The following is a 23,858-nucleotide window of genomic DNA, read 5'->3' on the forward strand; positions in this document are numbered from 1 at the left end:
AATTAAGCAAAAAAAAAAAAAGACCCATTAATTTTGCATTTATGTCGAGAAACAACAAACCCGTTGTTTTCAGGTGTCTACTGGCGAACACCTTGTGTTTGAGTCGCGCGGATAAGCTCACGCACTCATCTCCAGCCGTGACCGCGCCGCGGCGGTGACAGTCGCCATTTTATTTTGAAAATCAAACTGAACTGGAGGCACAGCGACCCTTCCATTTCGTCAAGTTTGTTGTGCGAAACAAGAAGGGATGAAAACCTGAATCACTTTCTTGGGAGCACGGTAAGATTTAAAATATAGTTGGTGAACAACCGTCGACCGAATTATATACAACACATAAGCAACGATGTTGATACGGAGGATGAACGTTAGCCAGCAGTGCGGGGGTGGTCTATTTGCTGAAAAGCAGCTGTCATATTGGTCACATCAAAAAAACTTAATTTCTGTAATTTAGCAACGTTTTTCGTGCAACGTAGGTACCATAGTTCTCTATAACTACATTAGTCGCATTTTCGCTGGAGACGTTGGCTCTATGTAACGTTTACGCTTCGTTGCATGATAGTTTGCGTTTCCAACTAGCATACAATCTTAGCGGTTCCAGACATTAGTCAGTGCCCGTAGAAAGAAGCTAACGTTAACAAGGTTACTGCTAACGGTAGCACGATCGCGCAAACATCCATCCGCAATACGAGGCCTTCACGCTCATGGCAGATGCATGTGTAACTATCTCGAAATCTTAATACACGGTTAGCTAGACAAAATGGCTCTTAAACATAGTAATAAATAAACAGGAAACACAACGTTAGTTGGTTTTGCCGATTCATTCAAACCAGCTTGAAACAGGCTCATGTTGCTAATGTTAGCTTCACGTAAATGCTAACTTGGTAGCATTAGCTCGCAGCCAACCGGAGTTGGTGCTATTTCACAGAGGTTAACGTTATATATGGACACGGACAAGTAATTCTGATGAGTATATATATACGACTATAACATTAAGTGTGTTGAAGCTAGTTACAGTGTAGTGGATTTCACGGCTAATGCTAACACTAGCTTATTTATCCTGTAAACATGTTGGCTAATGTTCACTCAAACTTTTCCCCCAGCAAGTGTTTATCAGCGTCATGGTAATGTTAGCCTAACGTACGTGGCTAACGCTAGGTTTACCCACTTCGCACATGAGTATTGTTTTAAATCAATTCAGTGACTTAGCATGGACTCATTTAGGATGTCTGGTGATTTTACGATGCTAACCGTTAGGTAAGCGGTACATTTACTCGGATTGCCTTCTAGTAACATTTGCTAACTCGGATTAGCTTGCTCTTTGTTTCAGTGGGTGATTTTAACTCTCTGTCCATTAACGTTAGTCGTCAGAAATAGCGGGCTAACTGCTTTTAATGCTCTGTACTTATGAATTGGATGATAAACCCGCGGCAGTTATCGTGCTATTGTAAACGGAAAGTTGGTAAGTTCGGTGAGCAACTTAACTCACGTTAGCATTCAATCTCTGTGCCAGATATCTGGGTGCAGTCGAGGCCTAGTACGAGCTATTGGCACGGCATGTTTACATAACTACAACATATCTGAGGAAGTATCGTTCTAAACTACCTAGCTTTAACTGGTATTGACCATAGTTTGGGGATGTATTAGCAGATACATGTGCAGCTAAAATAGACTTCACTGCACTCTGTTTGTTATGCACGTAGGCCTCGAATCCTGTCACAGGATTGTGTGGTTACAATTGAGTGTAAATATTGTCCTGCATGGAAGTAAAACTACAGAACTCAATGTTTGGGGCTGTTTGCATCGGAATTCCTCCTTTTGTTTCTGTTGCTTTTTCTTTCATTTCTATTGCAAAACGTATTGTGTGTGTAAAATAATATCACTTTTAACTTGTTTGTCCTTTCATTATAGATGCTGAACTTGATTTTAAACTGAAGAACTCTACTTAGCACCGGGACCCACTGATCGGAAAACTTATTTGGAAGCCAACATTTTTTTTACACCTTGGGGGGGAGCAGAATTAACCTATCACTGAAGGGACTAAAGGGGAATAATGGTGATTTTGCGCCGTGCTCGGCCGCCTGCTTCCGCCCCAACTAGCAATGAATCTTGATTCGCTTTCGCTGGCTTTGTCTCAAATCAGCTATCTCGTGGACAATTTAACAAAGAAAAACTACCGAGCCAGCCAGCAAGAAATACAGCATGTAAGTGGTAACAAAGACATCAAGTGTTTTTTTTTTTTTTTTTTACATTAGGCAACAGATATCAGAAAGTGTATTTATGAAGTGTACTAAAATGTACGCTTGTGTTCACATCTTCTGGATGTTTTACCTGTGCTCTCTCAGATTGTAAATCGTCACGGCCCTGAGGCAGACAGGCATTTACTACGCTGTCTCTTCTCTCATGTGGATTTCAGTGGTGATGGTAAAAGCAGTGGCAAGGACTTTCACCAGGTAATTTTTGATTAGAGATGCATTTATATTTAGTTTTTTATACATTTTTTTTTTTTTTTACTGAAGGTCTTTTGTTACTAATGTTGTTGGCCCTCCCCTGTTGGAAGTTGAGTATTTTTACAGGTTCACCCCTACGGTCTGTTTTAAACTAGATGAATAGTCTATAGTCAAATTTGTACTAATATGATATTGAAACTTCAAAGAAAAATAGTTTCATATTGACCTAGTTGCTGCCCTGGAACAAACATTTGGTACGTCTGTCACATTCACTTATAGATGAGCAGAGCACTGATCATAGAGCCTGACAAACTTCTACATTTGTCATTAACCCAGCCTCAGTCATGCACTAAAAAAGAGTTAGCATTCAGTGTTATTAAAATACAAGATGTGATAAGTTGGACATGTGCAGACACATGTTATTTTGGTTGGTTAGTTGGTTATTTATTGCCTACTTTGGTCAAAAGGCCAGCTGATTCCTTCTTTGGGATGCTCAGTTGAAAGCATAATTTGTCAAACATTTACCTGGTATTTACAGCTGGCCAAATCTGACAATTTGACAGCGAAGCCCAGTGTGTGTAGTAAATGGAGACTGTGCTTGTAAATCACTGGATGCATACAACTATGTTCTCTGCTCTGAAAGCATTTAGCTCCTGGGATATTGACCATTTTGCACTTTTAAATTTGGCGCAGTCTACCCGACACCAAGTCCTCTCATTGTAGCTCTCTATGGTACTGTGTATGTTCTTCCCCGGTTTGCACATTTACCTCCAAACTGCAGCACTGGGAAACCTGTATTTCATAAATGATTTCTCTTACCGCATTCCTTTATACTCCTTGACGACACCCTGCTCCTCGGCCGACTTCACTGTTTTTCAGAGGCTGTAGCAGACTCTGGGACTTGAAAAACTCCTAAGTTAGGCAAAATTTTGGCAAGGGAAAAACTGGCATGGCCATATTCACAGGCCTCCCTTGACCTCACGCCTTAATATATGTGCATGAAAAGGGTTCTATGGGTACCCACGAGTCTCCCCTTTACAGACATGCCCACTAAATGCTAATTCCATGCAGTTAGGGCCAAACACCATGTAGCTTTGTGCATGCAGTAGAAATGTGTTATTAGCCTATTCTAAATTGTTTCTGCATGGTAGGGTTCCTAAACAATCTTGGTATTGCATAAATTGGGTTTATCTGGAAAGCTGAGAGTCGTGTGGATCCATTGAGCTCAATTGTATTCATGTGTGATGATGTTAATCCACATGGTGGCCATTTCATTGTAGTAAGACTTAATGAGTTGCACTTCAGAATTATTTCCGACCATGCTAAGACTGAAATTAAATATCACATAACCATTCAGGTAAACTGGGCATGCAGGTGCCAGTGTAGATTTGTTACTTAGGTACAGAAAATACAACATTATTGTACTCTCTATTAATAAAAGGTTGTGCTTGATACTTAAGATCTTCCTCTACATTTCACTCAAACAAAAATTTTGTGAAAACAAAAAAAGTTAGTTACAGGGCTGCGGGTCTTGCTCTATCGCTCTCACACAAATCAACACTTGCAAATCGATCCAAAAGTAGATTATTGGACAATGAATTTGACAAACGCACATCTCATATTTCGTTGTTGTCTGTTCTCTCACTCGTAGCTCTGCCAGGTGGCTGGAAGTCCCTGTCCGACGAGATTATTTAAGCTAGTGTTCGTTTAACGGTTTCTTTGTGAACTTCACAATAGTTCTGCATCTTCCTTCTTAACGCCTCAACCTGTGACTTCAAACATCCGCTCCGTAGGGCTGATAACGCCGCTGGACGCACCGCTCGCAAATCACTCCAATAGCTTCCTCTGCATGTTGGCAGTAGTAGAATTATAAAATGCAGAATGTAACTGCACAACAGCTGCTAATAAACGACAAGATCAGCCCCGCCTGTAATCGACCCCAAAACCGTTGCAACAAGTCATGTGATGGCCACCATACACTTCTATCATCTTCTAGGCCCTTATGCACGCTAAACCCCAACATTTGAATAGGCGGCATAAACACAATGCAGTGTTTATTACAGGTTGATGACTGGAAAAACTTAACACAGTTTCATAAGTTATCAGATTCTTTAATATACAGTCTTAATAGTTTGTGTATCCCACGTTGTGATTATGAATACCGCTTATTGTTTCATATTGATGCTCGTGAGAGACTCTGTCTTATCTTATTCTTCACCTGCCTCTGTTCTCTTTCCTCTCTCCTTCTTCTCGGTACGTTTTGCTTTTCAACTTGCCCAAGACACAGTTTCTGATCCAGGAGTGTGTGTCGCTGATATCCAAGCCAAACTTTATCGCTACTCTGTGTTACGCCGTTGACAATCCCCTGCACTACCAGAAGGTAAGAAGCGGATGCTAGACTGTCTGTATTATTACTGTTGTAGCCAGAATGTATAATGGCCCTTATTAATGGATACATTATGACTTGAGTCAAGACTTGCAACTGAAAGCAAGCAAGAAAATGTAGTCCTAGGTTACAATTGGCTGAATGAAAAATATTTTTTTATTTTTTTTAATCGGTTCTACATCTCTACAAAAATGCACTGGCTTTCAGTTGACATATTGGTCTGTAACCATCCTAAGGCATCAACTCGGACTCCCATGAGTGTACAGACATTTTGCAGGTTTTTTGATAAACATTGAAAATATGTTTGATATGTAATATAATATACTTAAACTGTCTTTCAGAGTTTGAAGCCATCGGCCCATTTATTCACTCAACTGAGTAAAGTTCTTAAGCTCAGCAAAGTCCAAGAGGTAAGCCAGCTCTGCCAATCTTAAATGGTACAGTACATGGTGTACGTTTGGCAGTTAGCCAGTATTGAATATCAACATGTTTTAACCTGAAGAAGTCTTTCTGAAATTTCATGAATTTTTAAATTCTTTAATGATTTACCAGGTGATATTTGGACTTGCTTTGCTCAACTCCAGCAACGCAGACCTTCGTGGTTTTGGTAAGTAAATCTAGTAGAGCCTGACATATGTGAACCCGGAGCAAAGATGGTGTGAAACCCTCTTTTATATAGTCCCACTCTGAATGTTAATTAAAAGTATTAAATGTCATCAAAACACTTCTAAATAGTAAACTTACTGCTGATAAGTCTGACTTTTTTAAAAGTTAAAACACTAGTTTGGCACAGTTTGCCACACCCTTTTAATTGTGTGGCGTTGGACGAAAAGTTGGCTGAAACTTGCAGCACATAAATATCCTTTTACTCTAAAGACAAAAAACTTTGATGTTGAACACAATATTCCTTTCCTGCACTATGGCATTCTTTTTTTGTCGCACCAGCAAATTGATAAACTCAATGATCACAAATGCAAGGCATCGCACATGTCGATGTTGCTTGGCGTAATTCCAAATGCAGGTTTTTAGTTTCATAGACGCCACCAAATACATTTACAGGCTGTCAAGGGTCAAATCTGTAAATTTCTGACGAGTCGTAGATTGAAGCACGATTTGAAATTCACCACTCGGTTAAACATGCAGAGTCTATAAAGGCCAATGGCGTGTTAGTGGATAAAGTGAAGTTTAACTTTGGCTCATCAGTACAGAGGAAATGGTAGAAAAGCAAGCCTGTGCTTCACTAACTTGTTTTTAACTGTCTCAGCTGCGCAGTTCATCAAGCAGAAACTTCCGGACCTCCTGCGGTCATACGTTGACGCGGATCTTGGAGGAAACCAGGAAGGTGGCTTCCAAGACATTGCCATAGAGGTCTTGCAATTACTGCTCTCCCATCTACTCTTTGGCCAGAAGGGAGCCAGTGGGGTAGGGCAAGAGCAGATTGACGCCTTCCTCAAGACACTTTGCCGAGGTATGGGGGATCGACACAAACTTGTTCTTCAGATACTCTAGCGTATCGATGGCCACAGTTGAAGATGCGTTTGTCAGACTTAAATTGTATTTCAATGTTGCTCTGCCACAATTTCTTTTAAATTTGTATTTCAGATTTCCCCCAGGAGCGCTGCCCTGTGGTGCTCGCACCACTGCTGTACCCTGAAAAACGGGACATTCTCATGGACAGGATCCTGCCGGACTCGGGAGAGTTAGCTAAGACCATGATGGAGAGTTCTCTTGCAGAATTCATGCAAGAAGTTGGCTATGGCTTCTGTGCTAGGTGAATTACTTTAAATTCTTCTAAGCTATGCCCACAGCTAACACATTCAATGTGCTGTTGTATACATCAACTGTTTTGCATCAGTAGAAGTGTAGAAAAAAAAAATCCCCAAATCCTGAGGTTAAACCAAAGTATATGCCAGTTGTTGTTTTTTTTTTTTTTGTTTTTTTTACAATAATACAATATCAGTGTGATTTGAAATGACATGTGAACGTTCAAGAAGATGGTCCGCACTGACCTGTCCTTTTGTCCCTCCAGTCTGGATGAGTGCAGAAACATAATCCTCCAGTATGGGGTGAGAGAGGTGACCGCCAGCCAGGTAGCCAGGGTCCTGGGCATGATGGCTCGCACCCACTCTGGCCTAACCGATGGCATCCCGCTACAGGTGAGGTGCTTTGTGACGCAAGGGCGGCCCGAAGTCTAAGGTCACTTGACTACTTCACTGTAGTTTACTCGATATGGACCGAAGGAGAAGACGACACGCTATTGCAATTGGGTTGCAGTCCATTTCTGTTCACACACACAAACCGATAGGTGTACATGTGAAGTGTTGAAACTAGGTTTGCCTAGTCTGGGTTTTACTTACTTTCACAGAAAATATCCAGACATTACAAAAGGAGGAGGGTGAATTTGAATTGTCTTTGATTGATTTTTATGCTACCTGGATCTACTGGGCAGGTAGTGACAGTGGGTTAATCAGAGCCCTTTGGTTGGGAATAGCTTTATGTGAAACATACAGCAAACGTCACATTGACTTAAACAGTGTAGCGTGAACGGATCCTGCCCCGGGGAAAGCGGGACAAGCTTACACACCTAACAGGGTGGTCACTCCTAACGGCTGTCCGACCTGCGTGGGTTCGTTTCCTCACGGAGGCGTCAGAACAATACTGTAGGCCTTTTATCTCACCCCGTAGCTAAATCGTTAGGATTTTCGGAATTATTGTCTTTCTGAGAGTCTTGTACGGCTACGCCCTAGGCGCTCAGTAGGATGTAACCCTAACACCCAGTATGAATAGTTATGTAGACTGTCTGTACTTTACTATTGCCTATTGTGAACTTCTCACCATTTTATGACTAACGCTGCCAAGTCTTCACCCAGTGTACTCACCTTTAAGTTGCTCTGGTAGAGTCAGTTGTCACTTCTGTATCACACGGTTAACGGACAGGGGAAGAGGGTCAAATTGTTCTTAAAAAAACAGTCTCTAGTTTGGATCCAGTCACTTACAAATGGTAAGGCTGTTTTATTAAAGTTTTTCCAAAGCAATCACATAGAACAATTTCAATTCGATGAAACAGTCTCAGTGCTACTAATGCTAACAATCCCACTCTTAACAGGCTCTGTCAGCTCTCGCTGTGAGTTTTTCTTTTTTTTTTTCATGCTGTCTTCTGATAACGCACAAAGGGTCTTCTATTCCACCTCTGAGTGGGTAAGACAGCAGAAGGGTCTTCTTTTCCCCACCTCTGAGGGGGTAAGACCCCTAAGGGTCTATTAAAGGAGTCTATCCCTGTCTCTAGAGATGGGGGGGTGGAAGCCCCAGAAGGGACTCTAGTCACCCCGAAGGGTGAAGCCCCTAGTCACCCCTGAGGGTGAAGCCTCTAGTCACCCCTAAGGGTGAAGCCTCTGCTCTCAGTTTCACTGCTGATTTTATGCTACTCTGAGGCTAGAACCTCCCCTAATCACATACAGGAGACATCCTGTACCAGAGTTAGCAACAGAATATAACTGGTTTGGTCCTGTTAGAACCAGAAGCAGTATATAAGGCTGAAGTGACTGTTATATAAAGTGTCTAAGCAGGCTATGTGTTTCTATCATGAAATAAAAGTTTATATGTTGTGATGGTTATAAAAAGCAAACAAGCTATATGTTGTGATGGTTATACTTTTATGCTTTCATATTTTTCTACAATCTCTCAACAATAGAAAAACTAAAGCTCTGTAGGGCAGGATAATTGGTTAATTATACCTGTGTAATATGAGTCACTCGTGTTTTCATTTTCATAGTCATTTGATTCAATATGTCCAATAAAGATGAGTGGTAATTTAGTGTACTTGTTTTGGGATTCTTAGCCTTTCAGCACACCAGAGCTTACATTTTCAGTATTTTCCTCCCACAGTCCATCTCTGCTCCAGGAAGTGGGATCTGGAGCGACGGTAAGGACAAGAACGACGGCTCGCAGGCTCACACGTGGAATGTCGAGGTTCTCATCGACGTCGTGAAAGAAGTGGTAAGTGAGCCATCAGTTTCTCAATTGTTCTATTAGGAAAATGTACAGCCAATTATATATTATCTTTTTATTTTCCACAAACTGCCACTGACGACACTTCCCTAAAATCTAAACCGTTTTGAGTGGCGAGAATGATTGCAATGTGCAGTTGCAACCAAATTTGCACGTCAACTCAACTTCAGCATTTTCCATCAATTTCACCTTCATGTTACATTTAAACAGCCACGAGTCTGATCATCTTTTCAGTTCATTCTTTTCACAAAGCCTTGATAATTCCCAGATTATTACAGAGTCCAGCATTTTATAGTGTCACTCTGGAACTACATTTAGTCAAATTCTGCATCAGTACACACGTTAATACATGCGCTAGCCTGTTATAAATCTGACACTGAAGGTTACAGGTTTTATTTCTGTACCAGATTCCTTTGAAAAGCCCACGAAGCTTTCAATTGTGGATTTCTGTCTATGCCCTAGAATCCCAACCTGAACTTCAAAGAGGTGACGTACGAGCTGGACCATGCGGGCTTTATAATCCGGGACAGCAAAGGCCTGCACATCGTCGTGTATGGCATTCAGAGGGGTTTGGGCATGGAGGTCTTTCCCGTCGATCTCATCTATCGGCCATGGAAACACGCTGAAGGACAGGTGACTGGCCAACAACGTCTGCATCACGATGATTTGATTCCATGTGTTTTAATTGTAGTTATGGTTGAGCCTTGTATCTCCTCTTTATTTGTCTTGATTGCTTTGTTTTGTTTTTTCAGCTGTCGTTCATTCAGCACTCCCTGATGGGCCCAGAAGTGTTCTCCTTTGCAGACTACCCTTGCCACACTGTGGCCATTGACATCCTTAAGGCTCCACCTGAGGATGACAACAGGGAGATTGCCACCTGGTATGGAGCTTGTTGCTATGTAGAAGGGTGTTGCTGTTGCTTTATTTCTACTTATTGGGTTTATTAGTTTTGTGGTATTCTGGCTTTAAAATGGATATTTGTTTTGCTCCTCTCCTGAATGTCAGTTCAATTAATGCTTCACCTAGTGCATCCAATATATCAATATATCCTGTGATAATCTGTTTAAGAATGGTGACTTGTATTATCTCTAGCTGATCGCTATAATACACTGTAGAAAACCCTGTTCTATGCTCAGAGGTGTAGTTTGACCCACTGAATATGGTTCAGTTGTTGATTAATTGAAGGAGTTGCGGGGCTGATGCTGTTATGAAGCTACAGTGTGTTTGACTGACTGCCCTCAACTCATAACAGGAAAAGTCTGGACCTGGTGGAGAGTTTGCTTCGGCTATCTGAGGTGGGACAGTATGAGCAGGTGAAGCAGCTGTTCAGCTTCCCAATCAAGCACTGTCCAGACATGTTGGTGCTGGCATTGCTGCAGATCTCCACCTCCTGGCACACACTGCGCCATGAGCTCATCTCTACCCTAATGCCCATCTTTCTGGGTAACCACCCGAACTCTGCCATCATCCTGCACTACGCCTGGCATGGACAGGTTGGTGTTAATGCTTGTTGATTTGAAGTCATGTTTTTGTCCTGTGTTTTTTTTTTTTTTTTTTTTTTTTTTTTTTTTTGTGTACTTATAATACCTGGCGGTTATTTTTCCAGGGACAGTCTCCCTCCATCCGTCAGCTGATAATGCATTCAATGGCCGAGTGGTACATGAGAGGGGAGCAGTATGACCAGGCCAAGCTGTCTCGCATCCTCGATGTGGCCCAGGACTTGAAGGTTTGTCGGAATAGACGGAATAATCACACTTGGTGACTTCTCTGAACCTAAAACCTTCAGACTAAAGCAGAATAATTAGGAAACAGCGTGGTTGCACAGTTGACTGTTGCATTAAATAATGTTCTTCCATGTGTTTTAGTCAACAAATTGGAGGATAAAGGGTCACGTATCCTGTGGTGGTCTCTGCTTTATCCTATATGTAGGTATGATTATCATGGTCAATGAGCCACTGTGTTTTTCCCCCCTGCAGTCTCTATCGATGTTGCTGAATGGAACTCCATTTGCTTTTGTTATTGACCTCGCTGCACTTGCCTCTCGCCGTGAATACCTCAAACTTGATAAATGGCTGACTGACAAAATCAGAGAGCACGGGGTAAGTCTTCCAATTGATGTACATACACTAAAAAAAATAAATCAAGATTGTTGGTGTTTTTGTTTGTCATTGTAATTTGAGAACATTGTATTTTACAATCATTCTGTGTTTTGTCAGGAGCCTTTCATCCAGGCGTGTGTGACATTCCTGAAGAGGCGCTGCCCATCCATCATGGGGGGTCTGGCCCCAGACAAGGACCAGCCCAAAAGCGCCCAGCTGCCCCCGGAGACCTTAGCCACCATGCTGGCCTGCCTGCAGTCCTGTGCTGGGTAAGATGCTATGTGGCTTAGTCCCATCACTGTACTATTGGTTGGTCTTTTTAAAAACCGGTTTAAGCAAGACTGACAACATTAGACAATAAAAAGGTCAAAATTGGCCCAGCTTTAGTCGCATTTCATGGTGTTTTGACCACATAAGACTTAAGATGTGCACATGTAGTTTATGGCACTATCTGGTGTTATCTAACATCAGAGCTCCTTCACTTTTGTTTCCTCAGCAACGTCTCCCAGGAGCTGTCAGAGACGATCCTGACCATGGTTGCCAACTGCAGCAATGTAATGAATAAAGCCCGACAACCACCACCAGGGGTAATGCCAAAGGGACGTGCCCCCAGCACCAGCAGCCTGGATGCCATCTCTCCTGTACAGGTATCTTCACATGATAGGCACATCATGCCTCTGCAGACAAACTTTGTATTGTTTTCAAAACCGCCCCGTATTCCTAAATTGCTAAAAAAGGACACTCAAAATGAATTATTGTTATTCTCTTTCTTGTCTCTCTAGATGGACTCCCTGTCCGGCATGGGTTCCTTGAACCTGGGGGGCACAGCTCCCTCCCACACTCAAAGCATGCAGGGTTTCCCAACCTCACTGAGTTCAGCTTTCAGTAACCCTCAGTCCCCAGCAAAGGCCTTCCCACCACTCACCAACCCAAACCCCAGCACACCGTTTGGGGGCATTGGCAGCCTCTCCTCGCAGCTCCCTGGTATGGACTCTGGTACTATGCTATTTTATTTTTTCACTTTAACACAAACAACCAAGCCCTATGTTCACACTAAATCAACACGTCATATTGCATCATAGTTTAGTCTCGTCTTTGTTATTCATTGAGAAATGAGACGGGTCCAAATTGTTGCAGTTACACTGTCGCTAAGTGTTTTTACTTTACCCTCAGGTCCCTTGGGCACAGGCATCGGCTCTGGTATTGGCTCTGGTATTGGCTCTGGTATTGGCTCTGGTATTGGCTCTGGTATTGGCTCTGGTATTGGCTCTGGTATTGGCTCTGGTATTGGCTCTGGTATTGGCTCTGGCATCGGCTCTGGTATCGGCTCTGGCATCGGCTCTGGCATCGGCTCTGGCATCGGCTCTGGCATCGGCTCTAGTCTGGGGATGCCAACTGTCAACACGGACCCCTTTGGCACCAGGAAGATGAGCACACCAGGCCTGAACCCACCCACCTTTCAACAGAGTAAGATGAAGGCCTGTAACTGGTGGAGGTGGTGCTCTGTGCTGCTCACTACTGTTTCCTCTGCAGTGATTATGATTCTTAATTTGCTAATTTAGTTCTAATGCACCTTAATGTGCCTCACAAATAGAGATGCGTTGATTAATCGGCTGCCGATCAAAATCCGATCGGTGACGTGCTGATCGGTTTCATATTTCCGTTTTTATGGTGGTCACATTTGCACGCGTGTACCTCGTGATAGTTTAATATCGACAAACAGCAGCACAGACGGTAACGTCACAACCACTCACACACACGACGTCGGTTTGTTAATTATGGAGACATAAAGCTTGCAGTTTATCACAACTAAGTCGTAGAGGAACGAATAACTTAATCAGACGCTTATTATATTTTAATTAATTCTCATGAATGCTGCTCAGAGAAATCTCAGTAACTGACTCATCTGCTGAGAGCACAGTCTTTCTAGCACAGTCCTGCTTACAACGGAAATATCAGCTAACAATAATGCATTGACTCTCCTTTTGATGCATTCAACCTACTCCGTAAATAGACTATTAGACAAAAGTATATTATAATGCTGTTATGTTTTCAAAGAAAAATCTAGTTTTGGATGAGAAACTTGAATAAACTCTTGTTTGAAGGAGATGTTTCACAGCAGTATGAAATAAATACGAGAGAGGGAACACTAGCTTAAAATACATCATTAAAACCACTAATGCCACGGTGCAAGTATTTAAATCATTTGAATGGTGTGTTTTATTGACAACACTAAGATTTTGGGACAGTGGAAATCATTCTTTCGGGACAGTGGTGAACATTTAGTCTTGAGCCTTGCTGTCAATTATAGTTCTGAGAAAGAAAATCAAAATTGGCAAAATGGGATTTGGCAGGTCAGCCTTTTGGCGGCCAAAAATATTGCAGTCCGTGCATCTCTACTCACACTTACAGTTTACAATACAAGTTTCAGAAGTATTTACCAAGAGATTGTAAAAGACTCATGGCATATTGTAAACATTTGTGTGTATGATTTCACTTTCAAACTAAATTGGTTAATCACAGAGGAAATGCAGATCAGTCTTCCATTCCGTGTCTGCTTATGCCGACAGCCCCACTTTAACGCTTTCAAGCATCAAAAAGAGGTCTAACCTTCATCTGTTAAAACACACTCTTGATGCATCACTTGACTGCTCAATGTTAACTAATGAGTCAATGACTTGGATTACCACGTTGAAGCAAATTACTTGGTCTTGGTTAAGTTTTTGTTTTTAATTGAATTTCTTTTTTCCTCAGCTGACCTTTCTCAGGTGTGGCCCGAGGCAAACCAGCACTTTAGTAAGGAGATAGATGATGAGGCAAACAGTTACTTCCAACGCATCTACAACCACCCACCTCACCCCACCATGTCTGTGGATGAAGTACGTAGTGATATTCTTCATTTGTCTGTGCCAAGAACACTAACTCAAATCAAACCCACCAGTGAGTACTGTTAACTCCCACTACATCATTGTTCTCCTCCTAGGTGCTGGAGATGCTGCAGAGGTTCAAGGATTCGACCATCAAGCGGGAGCGCGAGGTGTTCAATTGCATGCTGCGCAACTTGTTTGAGGAATACCGATTCTTCCCCCAATACCCAGACAAGGAGCTGCACATCACGGCCTGCCTCTTTGGTGGCATTATCGAGAAGGGTCTCGTCACCTACATGGCCCTGGGCTTGGCCCTCCGATATGTTCTGGAAGCCTTAAGAAAACCCTATGGATCCAAAATGTATTACTTTGGAATTGCTGCCCTAGATAGGTTTAAAAACAGGTACTGAAATGTATTCTTCTGTAAAATGAGTATTAATGTCCCGTTTGTCTCCGAATAACAACTTTTTTTTCATGATTCTAGACTAAAGGACTATCCTCAGTATTGTCAACACCTGGCTTCGATTGCCCACTTCTTGCAATTCCCCCACCATTTACAAGAGGTAATCAGGTTTCCTTAATTTAAATGAGCATTTTTAAGTCTTAGTTTGTCTTAACCATGACCCGCGGAGAGGATTCATACATATAGACAAATAAAATCGCGCTCTGCTTCTTTCAATATCCTGTGTGTGCAGTATATCGAGTATGGCCAACAGTCACGGGACCCTCCGGTGAAGATGCAAGGCTCCATCACCACCCCTGGCAGTCTGGCACTGGCACAAGTCCAGGCCCAGTCGCAGCAACCTGGTGTCCCCAAGGCCCCACAGCCAGGTCAGCCAAGCACTCTAGTCACCACCACGACGACAACGACCACGGTGGCCAAGACGCCTACCATCACAAGACCAACACCCAGCACCTTCAAGAAGGATGTGCCTGTGAGTTTGGCTTTGCTAATGTCTATACACCCGATTATGTGCCCTTTTTTTTTTTTTTTTTTTTTTTTTTTTTTTTGTGAAACTTTGATACGATTTTATTTTTGTTCCTTCTTGCAGCCCTCCATAAACACAACCAACATTGACACCCTGCTGGTGGCCACTGACCAAACAGAAAGGATTGTAGAGCCTCCAGAAAATGTCCAGGAGAAGATCGCTTTCATCTTCAACAACCTTTCCCAGTCCAACATGACACAGAAGGTAGAGTGACAACAGACACAACAATACTACCTCAACAACTTTATCAGTAGAAGAAGCTTTAAAAAACAAGAAGAAATGTAATCCATTTCCGCTTTTCTTTCAGGTTGAGGAGTTGAAAGAGACTGTGAAGGATGAGTTCATGCCCTGGGTGTCTCAGTACCTGGTGATGAAGCGTGTCAGCATTGAGCCCAACTTTCACGGTCTTTACTCCAACTTCCTGGACACGCTCAAGAACCCTGAGTTTGTGAAGATGGTCCTCAATGAGACTTACAGGAATATCAAGGTGATGAGAAGATGGTCACTTGAGGGCTTCAATGTCTTCAGAAGCAGACATTTCTTGTTCTTTTTCTTATTTACTCTCTACTATAACTATGATATTGACTTCTGAAGTCCCAGCAACACTGAAGAAAGCTGAAAAAAATGCTAAATACTGACACTCCCATCCCTGAATTTCTTTAAATGTCTTCAGGTTCTGTTGACCTCTGACAAGGCAGCTGCCAACTTCTCTGATCGCTCCCTGCTGAAGAACCTGGGCCACTGGTTGGGCATGATTACACTGGCCAAAAACAAGCCTATCCTCTACACGGTAAGTGTTTGTAATATTACTTTTTGGTGTGTTGTTTCATTACCTGGTGGATCTGTCTGCTTTCGAGTTGGCTGACATATTTTTTTTCTCCTTTTCCAGGACCTGGAAGTCAAGTCTCTGCTACTGGAAGCCTACATGAAAGGCCAGCAGGAGCTACTGTATGTAGTTCCCTTTGTGGCCAAAGTTTTGGAGTCCAGTCTACGAAGCATGGTTAGTAAAATAGGTTCAGACTGAGAGGCGTCTCCATGCAATTTATGACCTCAAACCACTGACCAAGTATGTCATGCTGGCATATTTACTTCGGTTAAAAGTAACTTTTACACACACAGTCCGTGTAATTGGCTTATGCTTACCTGATTCCACTGTTTGAGGTTCTGTGGATTCACTAATGTGTGCGTCTCTGATGTTGTAGGTCTTCAGGCCCCAGAACCCCTGGACCATGGCCATCATGAATGTTCTCGCTGAGCTGCATCAAGAACATGACCTCAAGGTAAAACATCATTCTTCCTGTGCTCAACTCCAGGCAGCTCTTTGGAATGTAGTCCATCTAAATCATAGTTCAAAAGATTTGTTCTAGTACCAGATATGAAATGATCATGTTACAAAACCGAATGTCTGCTTGCTAACCATTACCCAGCTACATCCCAGCCATCACACAAATAGACAGTTTTCACCAGTGACTGCAAATGCATCTTTTGAAACTGAACAATTGTGATTGTGTCTCACGTGGTTTTCTCTTGTTTTCTGCAGCTCAACCTAAAGTTTGAGATTGAAGTTCTGTGTAAGAACTTGTCTTTGGACATCAATGACCTCAAGCCGGGGACCTTGCTGAAGGACAAAGAGAAGCTTCAGAGCCTGGAGGAGCAGCTGTCTGCACCAAAGAAGGAGGCAAAGCCTCCAGAGGAGATGCTGCCAGTTGTCAGCACGGGTGGATGCTCCATATTTACTTAGAACTTTGCCCTGTTTTCTTTGATTTCTTTGTCATATCACCTATTCCTGTTGTCAGGTCTGTCTTTACTACTTGAAATCTATTTTTAAAAGGTCATGCTAAAAAGCTCAGTACTGCTTGTTTTTGTTGCCTGTGTGTGTGCTTGCTGTTTGTTGTCTAAATAATCAGCTGTCTTATTTGATTTTAATCAAATGTTTGTTTTGTCACCAACAGGAGACTTTGTTCCGTTTGCAGCCCCTCCCTCAACCCCTGCTGCCACCACCACCGCTTGCACAACCACCGGGCCCCCGACCCCCCAGTTCAGTTACCACGACATCAACGTGTATGCCTTGGCAGGCCTGGCTCCACACATCAATATAAATGTCAACGTAAGTGTTGAGTACCTGCAACCCACTGATGGAGAAGCCGTCGTCACACTTGAGGCACATGCGATGCACACACACACTTTGTTTTCGATTGTTCTGTCTTTGTTTGACTTTTCTGTCCTGCCTCCCCCTCCTTGTCTCTAGATCCCGCTGCTGCAGGCCCATCCCCAGTTGAAGCAGTGCGTTCGGCAGTCGGTAGAGCGAGCTGTTCAGGAGCTGGTGCACCCTGTGGTGGACCGCTCTATCAAAATCGCCATGACAACCTGTGAGCAGATCATCAGGAAGGACTTTGCCCTGGATTCGGAGGAGTCCCGCATGCGTGTGGCTGCCCACCACATGATGAGAAACCTGACCGCTGGCATGGCCATGATTACCTGCCGCGAGCCCTTGCTCATGAGCATCGCCACCAACCTTAAGAACAGCTTTGCTGCTGCACTGAGGGTAAGCTGAATGAAACCCGAGGGCTCCTTTATCGCTTGTGTTCCATAAGATATGAAGAGACTAAATGCTGTCTTACCTTTCCCCTTGTACTCTTCCTGCTGCTTTAACTTGAGGTGTTTATTCCCTCAGGCACCAACACCCCAACAGAGGGAGATGATGGAAGAGGCTGCAGCCAGGATTGCTCAAGACAACTGTGAACTGGCTTGTTGCTTCATTCAGAAAACAGCGGTGGAGAAGGCTGGCCCTGAGATGGACAAGAGACTAGCCACGGTGAGACTCCACAGCCCTGAAAATAAATGTATTTCCAATACATGAACTGTGGCCAGACTGGTATACCTTTTATTTTAGACTCATGCTGCTCTGCTAGGATGCGGGCTAGGGATAGGGGCTTGTTGGAGTTTCGTTCACATCTTTTGTGTTTTCCGTAAAGCAAAAGTGTCCAATTCCTTGATTGGGTTTTTCATAACTTAACTCTTTCAGGAGTTTGAGCTGAGGAAGCACGCCCGCCAAGAGGGACGTCGCTATTGTGATCCGGTTGTCCTGACTTACCAGGCTGAACGTATGCCTGAGCAGATCAGGCTCAAGGTAAGTCCACTGTAGCATCCAGTAATGCAATAAATCCAAACACGATATACTGTTGCATCAGATTCTGGATCTGTCCAACATGTCCAAAAGGATCATGATTCTGTTGATCTGTAGATGGACCGCACAGTGTGAAATAACAGAGAACTTGTTGTGTTGTAGGTCGGAGGAGTGGACCCGAAGCAACTTGCTGTGTATGAGGAGTTTGCCAGGAACGTTCCAGGTTTCTTACCCAGCAATGATCTCTCCCAACCCACTGGCTTCTTGGCTCAGCCCATGAAGGTGAGTTCTTTAAAACAGAACGTGAGAGCTGAAAAGCGAATGTTGAAAGTTGCTACAGTTTTTTTTTTTTTTTTTTTTTTTTTTTTTTTTTTTTTTTTATATAAAAATAACAACAGTGCCTCTTGTGTTAATATGAGGACATGATAAACCCACAGAACTTGACTCCGTTTCTCTGTATCTCATCTCAACAGCAGCAGGCATGGGCCACAGATGACGTGGCTCAGATCTACGATAAGTGCATGGCAGACTTGGAGCAACACCTTCACGCCATCCCTCCAGCCCTGGCCATGAACCCCTTGACCCAGGCTCTGCGCAGCCTGCTGGAAGCCGTGGCCTTGGCGAGGAACTCCAGGGACGGCATCGCCGCACTTGGCCTTCTGCAGAAGGTTAGGGCGGTTACTGTTACGGCTGAGGTCTAGTCTTCAGGAACGGTGCGAGGGAGACGTAATCTACGCCGACCTGTGTTTTACTGTGTTTGCTTTTCTGTTTCCCAGGCTGTGGAAGGTCTTCTGGATGCTACTAGTGGTGCTGATGCCGACTTGCTGCTCCGCTACAGGGAATGCCACCTGCTGGTGCTCAAAGCCCTTCAGGATGGACGTGCCTATGGACCACAGTGGTGCAATAAGCAGATAACCAGGTGAGTCGGGACATATTCTGTCACTGATTTGAATCATACAAACTCATGTTAAGCCGAGGGGTAGAGATTGTAATTCTGAACAGTTTATTTGCTTTGAGGGATGTTGAACATAAGGCAGTTAAATATATAAAGCATATTTAATAGTTCTGCTCGGTGTGTTTCGCTGTGATTGGTTGCAGGTGTCTGATTGAATGTCGTGATGAGTACAAATACAACGTAGAGGCAGTGGAGCTTCTGATCAGGAACCATCTGGTCAACATGCAGCAGTATGACCTGCACCTTGCACAGGTACACTTCACTCCTGGAGTCATTTGATATTTTATCTTTATCTTATGTTTTGGTTAGATGTAAATTAATTATGCAATCCTAAAAATCTACGTATGACTTTGTCGTGGAGTCAAGTTTTGTTCTTTTTTTGGAGGTGCAAAGCCCTGTATGTTGTTGTGCACCTTGATCAACAGGTCTGTGCATCAGTCGTCTGGCTAAGAGACATTTCAAGTGCCATGACGAGCCAACGTTGATTTTTTTTTTTTTGTTTTCTTCTAGTCGATGGAGAACGGACTGCACTACATGGCAGTCGCTTTTGCCATGCAGCTGGTGAAGCTGCTGCTGGTGGATGAACGCAGCGTCAGCCATGTCACAGAGGCCGATCTCTTCCACACAATCGAGACTCTGATGAGAACCTGTGCACACTCCAGAGCCAACGCACCGGAGGGGTAAACGATTGCAATGTTGAAGATCGAAAAGGCCATTTTAAGTTTTTGCTGAGTCAAATCATATGTGAGAGGCGGTAAAACTGACTCTCTGTCGTCCTCCCCAGCCTTCCCCAGCTGATGGATGTTGTTCGCTCCAACTATGAGGCCATGATTGACCGGGCCCACGGAGGACCCAACTTCATGATGCACTCTGGGATTTCGCAGGCGTCAGAATATGACGACCCTCCAGGCCTGAGGGAGAAGGCCGAGTATCTCCTGAGGGAGTGGGTCAACCTGTACCACTCGGCTGCTGCCGGCAGGGATAGCACCAAAGCTTTCTCTGCCTTTGTCGGCCAGGTAAACACTCTTTCATCCGTTTAAAGTCAACCGCACAAGGACCCTTGCGCATCGTTTAGATTTTCTTATGTTTCTTTTTCCTTCCAGATGCACCAGCAGGGCATCCTGAAGACGGATGACCTGATCACGAGGTTCTTCCGGCTGTGCACAGAAATGTGCGTGGAGATAAGCTATCGGGCTCAGGCCGAGCAGCAGCACAACCCAGCAGCCAGCGCAGCCATCATCAGAGCCAAGTGTTACCACAACCTGGATGCCTTCGTTAGGCTCATAGCGCTGCTGGTCAAACACTCTGGAGAGGCCACCAACACGGTGACAAAAGTCAACCTCCTCAACAAGGTACTGTGTACATCTGTGTAGAGTTCAAAGTAGAAACTATTACGGCACGTCTTAGAATATTTGCTTGTGCCAATGAAACACTTAAGGGATGTCTGTGTCGGCTCAAATGTAGAAGTGGAACTGCTGTGAAATTTCGCAGGCTTTTTTAACTCAATTCTAATCTCTACAGTCCACCAGGTGTGTGACGAGGTTTATTCTGGAATAGGAGGGTGACAAAGATTTGAAAGGTTAAATCATTTAATTCAACTATTTAGTTAAAACACCAGTTTGAAGAACCACTCTGAGTATCTCAGAATCCTTCTGGAAAGCCTGATTTAATAATCAAAAGGGAAATTACATCATCAACGTCCACGACAATGTACATGCTCATCTCCTCTGTAGATACTGCTGGCGCCCACTCTGATTGTGCCCCACATTGTTGTTACAGGTGCTGGGTATCGTAGTGGGGGTGCTGATTCAGGACCATGATGTCCGTCAGACAGAATTCCAGCAGCTGCCCTACCACCGCATCTTCATCATGCTGCTGTTGGAGCTCAACGCTCCCGAACATGTTCTGGAGACCATCAACTTTCAGACGCTCACCGCCTTCTGGTAGGACAGCCACCTCCAGCCAGAAAAAGGCTCGCCTGGTGCCGATACTGAATGTTTTAAACGTTTCTGTCCATATGTGATTGCTGCACTTTGACTCACTTTTTTTCCCCTTTTCATGTGCAGCAATACCTTCCACATCCTGAGACCCACCAAAGCGCCCGGCTTTGTGTACGCCTGGCTGGAACTCATCTCCCATCGCATCTTCATCGCCAGGATGCTAGCGCACACTCCGCAGCAGAAGGTATGCAAGAATAAGATAACTGAAAGATAACGCACTCTTTAACTACCTCACATTTCGTCTTGTTGATGCGTAAATGTCACCGCTTTCCCCGTATGTGTGCTTTTTGAATTGTTGGTCTAATAGACTGATGTTTTCTCTCAGGGTTGGCCCATGTACGCACAGCTGCTGATTGATCTCTTCAAGTACCTGGCCCCATTCCTGAGGAATGTAGAGCTCAACAAACCTATGCAAATCCTCTACAAGGTGCTCTCTCGTTTTTCGAATTTAATTTAGTAACGAGTATTGACTGTTATTGTTTTTGTTAATGTGCTAATGTTGGATTACAGAACCTCTGTGCTCCCTCTGACATCTGTTGATTCTTTTCCGTTTCAGGGCACGCTGCGGGTGCTCTTGGTCCTGCTGCATGACTTCCCAGAGTTCCTGTGTGACTACCATTACGGCTTCTGTGATGTTATCCCACCCAACTGCATTCAGCTCCGCAACCTCATCCTCAGTGCCTTTCCACGCAATATGAGGCTCCCTGATCCTTTCACTCCCAATCTCAAGGTACAGCTGATTATACATTCATGTTTCAAAGCTCAGATCAGATCAGCAGAACCGATGAGCTTTTCAGCTTTGTTTAGACTGATCTCATGAGCCCGTGTTTTATTAACGCCCCGGCTGCAGGTGGACATGCTGAGTGAGATCAACATCGCGCCCCGTATCCTCACCAACTTCACAGGCGTGATGCCTTCCCAGTTCAAGAAGGACCTGGACTCATATCTGAAGACTCGTTCACCAGTCACCTTCTTGTCTGAGCTGCGCAGCAACCTGCAGGTAGGAGCGGTCTCAGCCTTTATTTTAAATGATTAGTATTAGACTTCAACAAAGCGCTTTTTTTTTTTTTTTTTTTTTTTTTTTTTTGGCATGAATTTGTAATCTTTGTCTCCCAGGTGTCTAACGAGCCAGGAAACCGCTACAACATCCAGCTGATCAATGCTCTAGTGTTGTACGTAGGCACACAGGCAATTGCTCACATCCACAACAAGGGCAGCACCCCCTCCATGAGCACGATCACCCACTCTGCACACATGGACATCTTCCAGAACCTGGCCGTGGACCTGGACACCGAGGGTGAGAACCACGAACCGCATCAGCTTTCTGTCGGTCACTGCTACAAAAACGTTCTACTGAAAGTGCTAACTTAAGAGCTAATTTTAAAAGCAGCTTTTGGGAAAGTTTACGTTATATTTAGATATTCAACATGTGTGCTTAACAAAAGCAAAGCACTCAGGTTTCTGCCGTCATGTGTTTCCAGGGCGTTACCTGTTCTTGAACGCGATCGCCAACCAGCTGCGCTACCCGAACAGCCACACTCACTACTTCAGCTGCACCATGCTCTACCTGTTCGCCGAGGCCAACACCGAGGCCATCCAAGAGCAGATCACCAGGTAAGACTCGAGTCTGAGTGACCTCATTGATCCTGCAGGGGAAAAAAACATCGAACCGTCCCCGAGCGGAAGTTTTGACTAAGTGCCGTCGGTTCAAGCTTTCTCCGTCTCTTCCAGGGTTCTGTTGGAGAGGCTGATAGTGAACAGGCCCCACCCATGGGGTCTCCTCATCACCTTCATCGAGCTGATCAAGAATCCTGCCTTCAAGTTCTGGAGCCACGACTTCGTGCACTGTGCTCCCGAGATCGAGAAGTAGGTTCATATTGGCGTGTGATGACTGCAGAATGCATTCATTGTTGCTGTCTTAGGGAGGGTTTTGATGACACGGTAATGTCCGCCCGACCGTCCCCAGCTCTGCTGCTCTCTAACAGATGGTCATGTTCTCTCCACTCAGGCTGTTCCAGTCAGTGGCCCAGTGCTGCATGGGACAGAAGCAGGCCCAGCAGGTGATGGAGGGCACCGGTGCCAGCTAGCCGGTGCACCAGCCAGCTCGTAGCCCTCGGGAGAAGACGCCGCGGCCTTGACTCACTCCCCCACCACCACCACACCCTCAACTGTCGGCACTGGATAAACTGGCAACCACAGTCATTTGAAATGTGGATGAAATGACTACTGCTCACGGATCTAAGGAGTTAGATTTTTGTTTATCCCTCTGGGGCTGAATTGAGATGGAGAGAATGGATTGGGACATGCTGTTTAATATACTTTTTTTTTTTTTTTTTTTTTTTTTTTTTTTTTTTTGTTGTTGCTTTGATGTAAATATTGAAAAAAAGGGAGAACGGGCGAGTAGATGTGTGGAGAGCAATGCACATGTCGAATAAAATGTATCCTGACATGTAAAAGACATGAAAACATATTTTCACTCACTACCAAAGTCCTTGGTTTGCTTCCCTCCCACACAAACCTTTTTTCCTGACTTTTTTTTGTTGCTTTCAGAGGCTGAATGGTAGATGATTGAAGAAAAAAAAAAAGAAGCTGCCTGCTACTTTCATTTGATTCCTTTTTATCCCTGAGTGGGACAGGAAGATGAAGTTTAGTCTCCCAGGTGGGGTGGGGTCGACTCCGGGTGTGTCGGTGGAGACGGTTTGCTGATGGTTCGTCCACGGTAAACCGGCTCGAAGTCTCTCCCTGGCACTTGTAAATTGTGCAAAGTGATGGCGACATTGTATCTTGACGATTTGTACAAAGATCCAAATTGAAGAACAACAATAGAAGGACCAATACAGCCCATTTTGTAACATTTTGAATGTTTTGTAAATGTATTGGTCCATGTGTTGTATTTTGTAGTCCTTTCTAGTTTGCCTTTAGTTCTTGCTACTTAACTGCAGAATGCGTACATACAGGAAATAAAGCATTCAAACTGCAA

General features: G+C 44.0%; 1 protein-coding gene across 5 annotated transcripts; it reads left to right on the plus strand.

Annotated features, from left to right (window-relative positions):
* Nucleotides 1–153: 153 nt before the first annotated feature.
* Nucleotides 154–23,858, plus strand: cnot1 (CCR4-NOT transcription complex, subunit 1). Of its 5 annotated transcripts, none has more exons than XM_031874353.1 (49): nucleotides 154–279; nucleotides 1,909–2,201; nucleotides 2,343–2,450; nucleotides 4,729–4,827; nucleotides 5,175–5,243; nucleotides 5,386–5,440; nucleotides 6,098–6,301; nucleotides 6,436–6,604; nucleotides 6,863–6,989; nucleotides 8,719–8,829; nucleotides 9,304–9,474; nucleotides 9,594–9,721; nucleotides 10,094–10,334; nucleotides 10,448–10,567; nucleotides 10,818–10,940; nucleotides 11,058–11,209; nucleotides 11,437–11,587; nucleotides 11,723–11,936; nucleotides 12,114–12,407; nucleotides 13,695–13,819; nucleotides 13,924–14,210; nucleotides 14,292–14,370; nucleotides 14,494–14,742; nucleotides 14,860–15,000; nucleotides 15,104–15,283; nucleotides 15,470–15,586; nucleotides 15,686–15,796; nucleotides 15,999–16,076; nucleotides 16,337–16,514; nucleotides 16,749–16,903; nucleotides 17,045–17,341; nucleotides 17,471–17,611; nucleotides 17,822–17,926; nucleotides 18,086–18,205; nucleotides 18,397–18,591; nucleotides 18,700–18,842; nucleotides 19,022–19,130; nucleotides 19,389–19,558; nucleotides 19,663–19,894; nucleotides 19,982–20,230; nucleotides 20,658–20,821; nucleotides 20,945–21,062; nucleotides 21,204–21,305; nucleotides 21,435–21,608; nucleotides 21,729–21,878; nucleotides 21,995–22,175; nucleotides 22,360–22,492; nucleotides 22,610–22,744; nucleotides 22,887–23,858. In XM_031874353.1, the coding sequence occupies exons 2-49, from the start codon at nucleotides 2,100–2,102 to the stop codon at nucleotides 22,963–22,965; spliced, it is 7,335 nt and encodes a 2,444-aa protein (XP_031730213.1). In that variant the 5' UTR covers nucleotides 154–279; nucleotides 1,909–2,099; the 3' UTR covers nucleotides 22,966–23,858. The 5 variants fall into 5 exon arrangements, with proteins under 5 accessions (XP_031730213.1, XP_031730217.1, XP_031730215.1 ...); XM_031874357.1 differs by having other exon boundaries at nucleotides 4,735–4,827; nucleotides 14,503–14,742; XM_031874355.1 differs by having other exon boundaries at nucleotides 14,503–14,742; nucleotides 22,887–22,965.

The sequence above is a fragment of the Anarrhichthys ocellatus genome, unplaced genomic scaffold, assembly GCF_004355925.1.
Source record: "Anarrhichthys ocellatus isolate YVR2014 unplaced genomic scaffold, GSC_Weel_1.0 scaffold80, whole genome shotgun sequence".
NCBI lineage: Eukaryota > Metazoa > Chordata > Actinopteri > Perciformes > Anarhichadidae > Anarrhichthys > Anarrhichthys ocellatus.